Below are 11,732 nucleotides of genomic sequence, written 5' to 3' on the forward strand. Positions count from 1 at the left end.
TGGTTACCTCTCCTGCATTATTAAAAGCATTACACGCATGTTTGCAACGAGCCCTATCGGCTATAAGATCTGCAGTAAATGCATGATAAAGACCTCCGCGGAGCATCTTATCTTTCTCGCTTAAAACACGCCCCTCTTCCATAGTAATTCGTTTATTACTCGCGCTTAAAGCCAATAGATAATCCACAAGGTACATATTGCCTCAGTTTCTCAGACTCGGGCCCATTCAGGCGGAGGCCCTACTGCCAAGAGGCTAGACTAACTAAACTAGGCAGTATGGGCTTCGTGGAGGTTCGAGTTGGCTTTCAACCAACTTCATAGGGGAAGTCGGGCGAAGCCAAACACTTAGTTAACTACCTATCACCTCTGGTTTTTTTTTTTTAAGAAAAAAAATCGCCTCAGCTAGAAGACTAGTAAATACTACTCTGGAAAAGTTTCGCATACAATAAATGTGATAAATTGATTCAGATAAGTGACTACGTAAACTCATGTGTTCTCCTTGTATATAAACGGCATGCCTTGATAGTCTTCATGTTTATCCCTGCATCTCTCGTAATCCTAATAGAGGCATCAGACAGACGATATCGGAGTAGAGTATTGAATATTCGCATTCGTCTTAACGGGATCGGATCGTAATCAGGATTAATCGAATCGAAAGTGAAGGTTTATGTGAAGATCATTCTAGGGTGACTTAGACAACGACGATGGTTGTGATGCCGGGGTTTTCCTTGTCTTCGTCAAGGCCTGGATAATCGCAGTCGGACTGGCCACCGCAGCAGCGGCGGAAGTTCGACAGGTGTTCGGAGATGGAGCCGGCAAGGCAGTCATTGCCGAAGCGGAAAACACCGCCGAGCTGTCGGCAGCACGATTCAGTTCGGCCGTCGTCTCTGTTACCATTGACATAGCATTTGCAGGCTAGAGCGGGAGTAGCCAGCATAGCGGCAACGGCAATCAGGGAAATGCGGTAAAACATCATTTTTGTAGATGGAAATCAAGTATAGTTTAAGGTGTTAAATTATTTTCAAGCTGGTTCAAAGGAGATTCTGAAACTATCTCAGATGGAGATGGGTTGTAGAAACATATACAGAAATAAAAGGAAGTCTTGCTCTCTTATACCTGAAGTTTCGAGCATGTTGAGCGGATAGCAAAGGCCCAAAGAGTGGATTTTCAGGGAAAACATCGGAAATGCAGAAGAAGGGAGGCGACTTTTCCAGAGAAATATTGAATATGTAGTCGGTTTCTTTTCAAATTCTCCAATGCACAAAGCATGGAGGAACTACCAATAGTTCGTCTGTACAAGTAAATTCAAGGGTCACCCAACATTAGATGGAGTGAATAATCTACTCATCCAAGCAATATACAGGGGGAAGAATGCCCGCATTTGCTGCAACGTGCAGCAATACGGAAGCGAAGGTAACGATGACTGTAGTCGCCTTCTACTCCTTCCTTGCACTGGGGGCTTAAGCTGGGTATTTCGCATTCGACCATTTGCTGATATATTCCAAGGTGGAAATAAACAGCGGGCTGGAGGGAAAGTAACGAAACTTGAGTCATACTGAGATGGTCAAGATTGATATCAAATCCATGCAAACATGACGAACGGTCCGCAAATAATTCAGAGCACGCAGTACGGAGTATAGAGTCGGGCTCTCCAACCTCCGTGCCTAGTCTAATCTACAAGCCGACAGCTTGTAGACCACAGTGTGGCATAGACAAGTTCCATTGCAAACTCTTGAGAGCAATACTTGCTGAACCCTGCAAGGTCGCCTGAATGTTTCCTCCAACCATGGTGTATTGGCCCGCTTGCACAAGCTAGGATTCATGTTATATGGGGCCGCAGTACAGTGATTGACAGGCTGTACTCCATAGAGTAACTAGGCCCAAAACACGATGAGTGTGTATGTACTGGCTGCTTTACGTTGCCAACTCACTGTGCGGAGAGTTAGCTAGTTAGGTCAATAAGCCAACGGCTTCTTATTGACTAGTTGGCCTGATTGGAGGTTGCTGTTCTAGGTTTTAGTCTGGAAATTTTTAAGGGTGTAATAATACCTAGGTACGGAGTACGGAGATCACGCCGAAAGTTTTGATCCCCAGCAATGTAAGGTAATTACACTAAATTACGACCCATGTAACAAATTACAAGGTGCCGCAACCATGAAATCTCTCCAAGTGCGGGTCGCACGCGGTATACAAGTAGTTTAAATCCATCATGTAGCAGAGAGTCTAGTATGTCTCAGTTTTTACTGCTTTAATTAAGTCTAGCTTATATTTTGCCATTTGATGACTTGTTTGAGCTTCCATACAAGTCTGTAATTTAATACTGATAGTGAAGACAGACTCAGGTGTCATTTCAATTCTAGTACACGAGTGTTTCTTAGTAATCTGTATTCACTTGGTAATATTACGCCCCTAGAACGAGAACCCCTAAGGATCAAAACTATATTACTCCGTCTTTCGTACCTGTGATACACTAGTGTAATTCACCTTAAATTCCTAGGCACTACTCCGTATGTACTCCGTACGTTCCTAATGTGGGCTTTGTCCAAACTTTAAAAGTTTAAATAACGAGACTTTTCCAATGTACTCCGTACTCCGTACTCCGTACTTGACTCACAGACTTGAAAATTACTAAGACTTTTTGTCTTGATGATTGAATTCAGTGTGCAGTGTACTCCATATACGGTAGCCTGCTTTTAAGCATTGTACTTTCTAGTCGCATAATGGTAATTTAATCATTCTTGTATTTTATGGATACGGCGGCAAGGGTCATACTAACAGGGCTTCAGCTAACTAGGCTATAGTTACTCCGTACATAACTAAGCTTTGGGCCGTGAAACTAACTACTCCGTACTCCATACTCCGTACATATGAATCCTTGTCAGTGTGCGAGGAAAAACACAAGTAGTAATGTCCTCTATAACTACCCCGGATGTTGGTCCACAATCAATCAAGTGAGCAAACCAACGTCTTGATTCACATATTTGCGAACATCGAATGATTAACTACTTTGTGCATATTGACTATTTGGTCCAACTTCCACTGAAAGAGCATCAGCAGGTTTCGAGTGCCTGAGACCTCGACAGTACCGGCCTAGATAACCACTATTTAGTTATACGTATTGAAACTGATTGGATACTTCTATAGCAAGCCTCGAACCCAATTTTGAGAATTACATGGACCTGGACATCAAGTGGAATCCATGAGCCAATAAGCAGTCAACAGGCTTCAGGATTATGTCTTCCGCAAACATAAAGGAGGGCAGGGCAAAACAAATGCTCTATAACTGTTGGTTCCATTATGATTGGTAGCAGGATAAAGACGAGCTATGCAGATCTCCTCCTTGCCCCGGTCAATACCTCTCTCACCAGGCCAGTTGGCTCAGACGTGATGCTCGAAGGTCCATCTCTCACTCGCAGAGAAGAAAAGATGATTCTACAAAACGCGACTAAATAAACATTGTGGCCCTTTGTTGGTATAATAATATTGTGACAGCATGGCTTACCCTGATCCGGATTGCGGCTCGATTCTAGGACATACTTTAATATGGAGCACAGCCGGTAGAAATGCGTTAGCTGGCTTGCAAGAACATGCATAATTACTCCGTACATAAATACGAATTAGTTTATGCAAGCTGGGTGGTAGGGATTAGATGATCCGAGAACTGGAATATTTTTTGATGCGGATTCTCTACTCTCGTCCTCCGCATGCCCATAATGTGGAATCGAGTCTTTCACAGTGTTGACCCGGTCACCAGGCCAGCTGGGCTCGCTCTCGCTCTCGGCTTGTTGAATCAACGCCAGTCGTCCCAACAATCTGAACTCGCCTCAGAAACTCTAGCATGGATACTCCTCCCGGCTATCTTCGCGGTCGCTGGGCAAATGCGCAGTGAGTGGTCTCAGAGAACAAATACCATTGGACTTGCATTGCACGCAGCCTCTACTCCAGCTTTGTGGGTTGCTGCAATTAGCATTGCCACATTCTGCTTTTTTAGAGCAGAACATGGTATACTTGGATTTTTTGTATGTTACCCGTTCTAGAATTAGAAGAGCCATAGGCTAATAGAGTAGCCGGCTTTGTGTCCCTTACTCCTAACAGTAGAAAAATGGCGCGCAATTCCACCTTGCACCTTCAAATCACTTTTCTCAAAAACAATACTGGGAGCAGCGTTGACTGCTTTCTTTGCCATCATGACGCTATCAGACTGGGATGTGCAACGGCATGCCCTATCCACTATTCCAGTCATGGCACTGCTAGTGGCATATATTATTCTCACATCCGGGCCTCATAATGAATCTCAACGACTTCATAACTCTGAAGGTAAAACTTGCATTCTCCCTCTTTCAATACGCATTGTGACTATTTTGGCTCTGGTACTGGGCGTGGAAGCATATATTTGTGGGTTCCATTCCAATGGAGCCCTGAATATATTGATAGCAGGCTTCCGCCTGTCCCTACTATGGTGTTTTATATTTCAAATAGTACGTCAAACACCATTATATACCAAAAGCATAAATCATATTGATTAATGAGCCATTCAGACCAACCACTCATGGCATGCTGCAGCTGCAATTGGAACATTTAGTGCCATGTCTACTCGCGAGCCTTTCAAACAGTCTTCAAGTATGAGATCATTTTTACATGTCGTGGCAACGTTACTTGTTCTTGGTCAGATCGTCTCAGCGCTCCCAAAACAAGCAAAAACCAAGATGATTCTCTGGATATTTGCCATTCTTCCCCTTGGCACCTTTTTAGCGAATATCTTTACAATCATCGCGCACTCTTCATCCCAGGTCTCACAAAATCATCCAATTGATGTCTTGATTCAAAAAGCAAAATTGAATTTTGATGGCTATCTCCAAAAACAATCGAAAAATTACACGGCTGCTTGTGATGAATACCGACGTCGATACAGTGTAGAGCCACCACCAGGCTTCCAGGCCTGGTATGAATTTGCAAAATCACACAAATCACCTATTATTGATGATTTTGATTTAATTTATGATGGGATTTCACCATTTTGGAAACTGAGTGGGAAAGAAGTGCTGGGAATGATCAATGACTCCCAGCATTTTTCAAATTGTGAGCTATGGCGCTGTACTTTGTCCAGTCATCATACTTCTAAGATTGCCTGCCACCATCCCTACCGTAGTTTTGACAGGCATATTGAGCTCTTATTCAACAAGTTGTTGGAAAATATGGATGTTGTTCTTCCCAGAGTCACATTTCTTGTCAATCACTTTGATGAACCAAGCATCTTGATTCCCCCACGATCACTGGACAACCAATGGTTTAACCTGACCGACATGTCAAGACAGAAAGTTTGGGACTCCCTAACTAAATATTGCCTATCCTCCCATCATGATCAGAAGCTTGACACGGAAACCGATGGCGTGCCATTTGTAACTAATGCCAGAACATCCAAGAACCTTTGTCTGCATCCTGAATACCGTAATATGCATGGCATTGCCATCAGTCCTACTTCTTTCCACCTAATCGAAGGCCTTGTACCAATACTTTCAACCGGGTCGCTGTCAACGATGGGACACATCCTATTCCCTAGTCCGGCGTATATTGAATCCGAGTTTCGATATGCAGAGGAGCATGATGTTGACTGGGGAAAGAAGAAGAACAACCTATATTGGGCTGGCTCAACAACTGGCGGGTTTGCATCGGATAGCGAGTGGAAGTATTTCCACCGACAAAGATTTGTCAAGTTGGCACAGAATCTGGAAAAGCGGCAACACTCTTACCTGCGAAAGAAAGGTGGGAAAATCACGAGTGTGAAATCACCATTCCTCGACAGCAGATTATATAATGTTGGATTCACCAAAATATTCCAATGTAAAAGATCGGCTTGCAGAGATCAACTTGCATATTTTGATGTCAAGCCATGGGCAGATAAAGACCAAGCACTCCGATCACGGCTTGTGTTTGATATTGATGGAAATGGTATTAGTGGCCGCTATTACAAGCTATTGGCATCAAAATCCACCCCCATGAAGCATACCCTGCTGCGAGAGTGGCATGATGATCGTTTGGAACCATGGCTTCACTACATACCTGTCAGCCAGAGCATGGAGGAAGTCCCAGAACTGGTTTCTTTCCTTACATCAACTACAATTGGACAGCGAAGGGCGAAAGAAATAGCAGAATCTGGCCGTGATTGGTTCTCCCGGGCGTTCCGAGAGATTGATCTGGCTATCTACACCTATCGTCTGTTGCTTGAACTAGCGCGACTTCAGGACCCAGAAAGGCTCGCGGCACCGTGAGCTGAGGAAGTGCCTAAGTACTTAGGTATGCGACTTCTTACAGATGCTTGCAAAAGTCCGTCAACAAGAGCTATATAACTATTTGATAAGATTAGAAGATATTTTAAAAATGAATAATTTTATGCATTTAAGTAAAAATTAATGATTGATGACTTTAATATTTAAGACCACATCTACAGATCAAAATGCTATTACTGGTTACTACAGAGTGGAGCTGCAAATGAAGTGTACGAGTACGGAGTAGAATTTGACAATGTCAATATGGGACATGAGTGGTGGGTACGGAGTACTCCGTACTCCATCAGTAGCCTGACAACCGGTCACCTGACTGCTGACAAACAGCGCTGCTTCGCACTTTGATGAGCTAGTTAGCTAATGAACCTTAACAGCATGTCCCTCTAAAGATGAGGTACCTTCAGGAGTTCTAGACGCAGAACAATATGATATTGTTCTTGTGTTTCTTTGTCTCCATCTATGTTAAAAGCCCCAGGATACCTTCTCGAGAGCACCACTCCCTCTTTGTAGCTTCCTATCAATATAAACCTTGATCTAGACTGTAACTCTGCACAAATACTATGCATATGATGGAACTACCAACGACCTCTCCTTCAGATGCCAATCGCAGATCCTTTGCTTTAGACAGCTCTCGGCCTTCAGCATCTTCCCATACAAACTATCAACCCTATCGCCCCAGCACTAATGATGCTAGCGACCGACCCTTTTATGGAGCTGTCGACCCGTCGTATCTTCCAGGCGGCGAGAAATCCCTTTCGGGTATATCCATCCGCTCATTTCTTCTTGGCCAGGCCACGGGCATCTGTACTATCCTGACATTTCTGCTTCACGCCTCTTCGACCCTATGGCGCATTCCTTTCTTCATCGCATCGCTAGCCGTATTTCACTTTCTTGAATATTATATTACAGCTCGCTACAACACGACATTCGCAACGATCACTGCCTTTCTGTTATCACAAAATGGCGCTGCATATAATATCGCGCATAGTTCCGCTATTGTCGAGTCCCTACTTTCGCACCTATTCCTGCCGACTTGGTACTTTGAATGGACGGCTGCTATGTTTGGGGGAAGAAAGTATCAGGTTATGTTGGGGCTTGGCTTGATGGTGGTCGGACAAGTGGTTCGATCATTGGCGATGGCGCAAGCCGGCGTTAGTTTCACTCATACGATTCAGCATCAGCGACGCGACGAGCACCAACTGATCAAAAACGGCATTTACAGCATTTTTCGGCACCCAAGCTACTTTGGGTTTTTTTGGTGGGGCTTAGGTACGCAGCTTGTGTTAGGAAATGCGGTATGCTTTGTGGGTTACGCCGTTGTGCTCTGGGAATTTTTTTCAACGAGGATTCAGAGTAAGTACGGAGTACATATATCTGATTTTGGCCCTGATCCGATAGTTTTTGGGGCATTTATTACAACCACTAACCTAATCCAACCAGAGGAGGAACAATTATTAATTGGCTTTTTTGGCAAAGAATACGATGATTATAGGAGCAAAACTTGGGTTGGAATCCCAGGTATCTCCTGAATAGCACAGATCTTGGACCCCCTACCCCTTATTATTTTGTGTTGAAAAATTACTTCTTTATTGTATTATTTGAACTTTTTTTGTTCTTAGATACATACTTGGAGTGCGTATGGCCGGAACATATTTCTCTTTTTTGACGGGTCTTTTACAGAACAGTGAAGATATAACCATTCAAACGTCACTGTCATAGTGGCTTTTTAAGTCTTTTACATGTGATGCCATTGTTTTCAGCAACTATTCGAAACCTTTATTTCCGACACCCCCTATTAGTTGCTTTTTAGAAATCCATCTTCCTCCATTGATGAAATTGATGTTTGCAAGCAAAGAACTAGCCCTCCATGTGCCAAATCCGTACACACATCCACACTATCTGCAAATGCAAAACATACCACATCCGCATTTGCAGTACGTTTCACATACCTTCGTGCCCATCATACCCTATTTCCAAGTCCCGCTTCGTTCGAGTCCGCAATATCTCGTTAATTCCGGCATTATTCGCCAGCTGTCCCCAGCTGAACATGTACCCTAATATTGCGGACCCATACCCTTGTTCTGAGCATTGGAACCTCATTCTGGAGGATCCAAGGCTTATTATCGGTTCACCGCCGATACAAAGCTCAAGCACTGATGGAAAATCAGATTCAGTTAAGAGAAGCACCGCCCCGATAGAGGATAGCCGCACTTCGAAGACCAAAGACGAACAAACTTTAACCAGCTGGGGAGCCTTTGAGAAGTTACCAGAAAGCCAGGCAAGTGAAGGGCAGCAAGACATTAAGGGGAGGGCTCGCTCGCCAGCATGGAAACTTTGGGGTATTCTATAACGAAAAAAGGCAATATTGCAAAATAGAAATAACACTCGACTCCAGGAGGTTTTTGTCGGCATTTTTGAAAACATAACGAATCTTGTGAGAAAGCTCTCCATAGGTAATAGTTGGTCCCGTAATAGTGGCATAAAAGGCATATGGAAACCCTCTAGGAAATTGCGCATCCCCAGGCATGGGTATAGCCTCGCCTCCAGCAATAAAACAGGTTCACAGGATACTTGCACCTAAAGCATCCCGTGAGTACAACCACTTCACTGAAAACAAAATCAACGACCGTGCTTTTGACGATATAAGGCTTCCTAGGCCAAACACAGAGAGAAGATAGACCTGAGAGCAAATGGTATGCCGAAATTTCAACTTCGACTAGGAAAGTGGTATATGGGCCATTTTACAACCCACATTTGGCGATTTCATGTCATAGTTTACTCGAAATTCCCAACGCTCCGCTCATGTATGGAACTTGGACGTCTTCTTCTGCACCAAAAAGAACCTTTTCTCTTCCGCCTCTTGTACTCCACCATGTGACACAGAAATAAGCTCGCTCGACATCCATTTCGCCACTGCTTAGTGCGTCCCAAAGGCGCTCTTGACATGTGTTTCTCATGATACGGTCCTGAATCTGACTGATCAAGTGCGCTGTGAGATTAAGCCATTCTTCCAGACTTTCGACACGCAAAAAGCAAAGACAGTCAACTATAGTGAGAGCAAGAACAGCTTGCTCAGAAAGAAGAGGCCCCTCAGAAGGGGATGGGTCTGCGGTATCATTTGGGGAGGGTAGTGGGTTAGTAGATGCAGCAAGAGCTCTATCATAAAGAAGTTGCAAGAGGATGGAAGGAAGTAAGGGCTGGCTATTCGCTAGCGGTGATGGTGGAGCGGTAATTCGAAGAATTGTTTTGAACGCGAGCCGGAACTGTCTTGCAGATAGGTTTTGAGGAAATACCTGATCAAAAATGATAAGAAAAGCTTTCAAGAATTCAATATGGTGCAGGTACCCACATTCATAAGAGTATCAACGTAATACGGTAAATGTTTAGCTGCCATGTCGGCGCTGTTTGGTGCTGCGAGAACAGCCAACACCACACTGTGAGCAGCCTCAAATATTTCTAGTAGGTTATTGTTGCCACCTGCTGCAAGATAAGGTAATGCTGCCGACATTAATAGCCGTTCATTCACATCGGGCGATAATATAAGTGTAAAGTTTTCAGCAGTGTTCAAGAAAAATAGGTCCAAACATCTGTCTACCGGGTGAGCTGGTATCTGGCCGTTTTCCGATGGTCTTATGCCTTCGAGAAAGTCCTGTGACAATTTTGGGTATTGAGACAGGATATCAATAGATGTGAGGTTGATGAAAACTAGCTGGGAGGAGGAGTTGTGCCCTATTCGGTCTGTGATAAATGAAAGATTTCGGAGCACTTGAAGGGCCTTGGAGGCAAGAAATGGCGCATCTACTTGTATTAGGCAGCATTCAAGTGTGGGTGTCAAGGGATCTTACTATGATCACTGGCTAGGGCTCGATCATTGAGGACCCTACCCAGGGCGGCTCTTAAAACAATGATTACAGAGAATAAGGAGGATTTCAACAATCTCCATAACGTAGGAAGGGTCATTTTCAGGGTGGCATCATCAAGGAACTCCGGCTCTTCCGACTTATCCACCTCTGATAGCTTATTCTGACGCCATTGAATCAATAGGGTTCGGGATAGATCAAACAAACGGTCGGTCGTTTCCACGACCAGCATTGGGTTCTGCGCATTCTCAAGAGAATGTGCCATTAATCGAGAAAGAGGGCCGAAGGAAGATATAAGCGGGCTTGATAAAATGGAGTTAATCTGCTGGAGTGAAGAAGAGCTTTCCGGCCACGTAAACTTCTTGCCGCCGGTCTCCCGAACATCCCTATCAATAGCGCCCAAGAAGTACCCAGAGCCAAGGCCTTCATCAGAAAAGTAAGTAGAGCTTACTAGAATCGGAACAAGGAGATCGTAGTCAATCTGGCTTCGTTCAAAGTCCGATATGAGCTGAAATGTGTAGTTGAGAACTAGTACAATGGCATGTGTCGCGGCTACTGGAAACTTCTCTAGCTCTGCCAAAGAAAGCTGCAAAGCTTTGACAAGTGCGGATTCCAACCTTTTTCTCCAATGAAGTGACAGACTTTGGCGGTTCTGGCCCTCAAATCCCAGCAAAACTCCGCCAAGAAGAATGAGATGTCTCCAGCGCGGGGATTTGTCGTCGGCACCGTTAACAACAGCCTTTAACCATTCCTCCCGGTCCAGCCCACGTCGCTGGAGATACGGTGGTTTCGTACCTTGGAACGACTCGTGCTCTGTTATTGTAAGCGCGGCGCTATTGAATACACTGATTAACCGGCGACAAGTCTGAAGGCAAACTTCGCCTTCCCATAGGGCTGGGCAACATAGCAGTTGTGACGATAGTAAAGACACGTTTAGAGGATTTGTAAGAAGGGACAAAATGCCTGTGGCTGATGGTAATAACCTTGGCCTGTTAGCATGGGGGCCGACAGGATTGCGACGAGGCGGAATACCTGTAAGCATCTTCAGGCACAGATGCCTGCTGCAGAGACCGTAGAAGTGTGGTGAGAGATCTCTCACTACCCATCATGAAAATTGCATGCTATGTAGCGCATTGAAGTGCGAAGACAGCTTCTCAGGATGGATGGGTGTGCTGCTGGTGCCGAGGCACTGAATCACGTGCATAGCACGTGTGGGCCAACATGAGGCTTGGCAAGGTCACGGGTACCTGTTAGTTAGTTAGCTTCCATGCACAGACCAAGCATCATCACAATCGTTTCAGCTATCGAAACGCGCAATCAATGAAGGGAGCGCGCGTTACAGTCTTCTGATGGCGTCGGGGGACTATCAAGTCCCCCCCTTTCCCTCTCTTGACACCTCAATACGTCCTCTTCGTAGCGATGCGAAGTATCTTGTGCTGACAACCGATATCTGGCGGTTCACGCTCTATTGGACACTGATACTCTATGGCGGCGCGCACCTCACCGCAGCGCTTTGTGCGGTAGTCACCCAATGGCGCAGCTGGAGGCTTACCTGGATTTTCCTAGCTGTGTACCTCGTTGTTGCTGG

At 44.8% G+C, this 11,732-nt stretch overlaps 3 protein-coding genes across 3 annotated transcripts; 1 reads left to right on the plus strand and 2 right to left on the minus strand.

Moving 5' to 3' along the window:
- Positions 1 to 691: 691 nt before the first annotated feature.
- LOZ57_001813 (uncharacterized protein) lies at positions 692 to 915 on the minus strand (the record flags this gene model as incomplete). Its single annotated transcript, XM_049250895.1, has 1 exon — positions 692 to 915. A coding segment is annotated over one exon (224 nt), but the record flags the coding sequence as incomplete, so codon positions are not given.
- Positions 916 to 4,187: 3,272 nt separating this feature from the next.
- On the plus strand, positions 4,188 to 6,269 carry LOZ57_001814 (uncharacterized protein; the record flags this gene model as incomplete). Its single annotated transcript, XM_049250896.1, has 2 exons — positions 4,188 to 4,478; positions 4,539 to 6,269. The coding sequence occupies 2 exons, from the start codon at positions 4,188 to 4,190 to the stop codon at positions 6,267 to 6,269; spliced, it is 2,022 nt and encodes a 673-aa protein (XP_049110480.1).
- Positions 6,270 to 9,052: 2,783 nt separating this feature from the next.
- LOZ57_001815 (uncharacterized protein) lies at positions 9,053 to 11,250 on the minus strand (the record flags this gene model as incomplete). Its single annotated transcript, XM_049250897.1, has 4 exons — positions 9,053 to 9,577; positions 9,634 to 10,082; positions 10,130 to 11,127; positions 11,177 to 11,250. The coding sequence occupies 4 exons, from the start codon at positions 11,248 to 11,250 to the stop codon at positions 9,053 to 9,055; spliced, it is 2,046 nt and encodes a 681-aa protein (XP_049110481.1).
- Between the last annotated feature and the right edge of the window lie 482 nt (positions 11,251 to 11,732).

Source organism: Ophidiomyces ophidiicola (assembly GCF_022830035.1).
Source record: "Ophidiomyces ophidiicola strain CBS 122913 chromosome Unknown scaffold_4, whole genome shotgun sequence".
Classification (NCBI taxonomy): Eukaryota; Fungi; Ascomycota; class Eurotiomycetes; order Onygenales; family Onygenaceae; genus Ophidiomyces; species Ophidiomyces ophidiicola.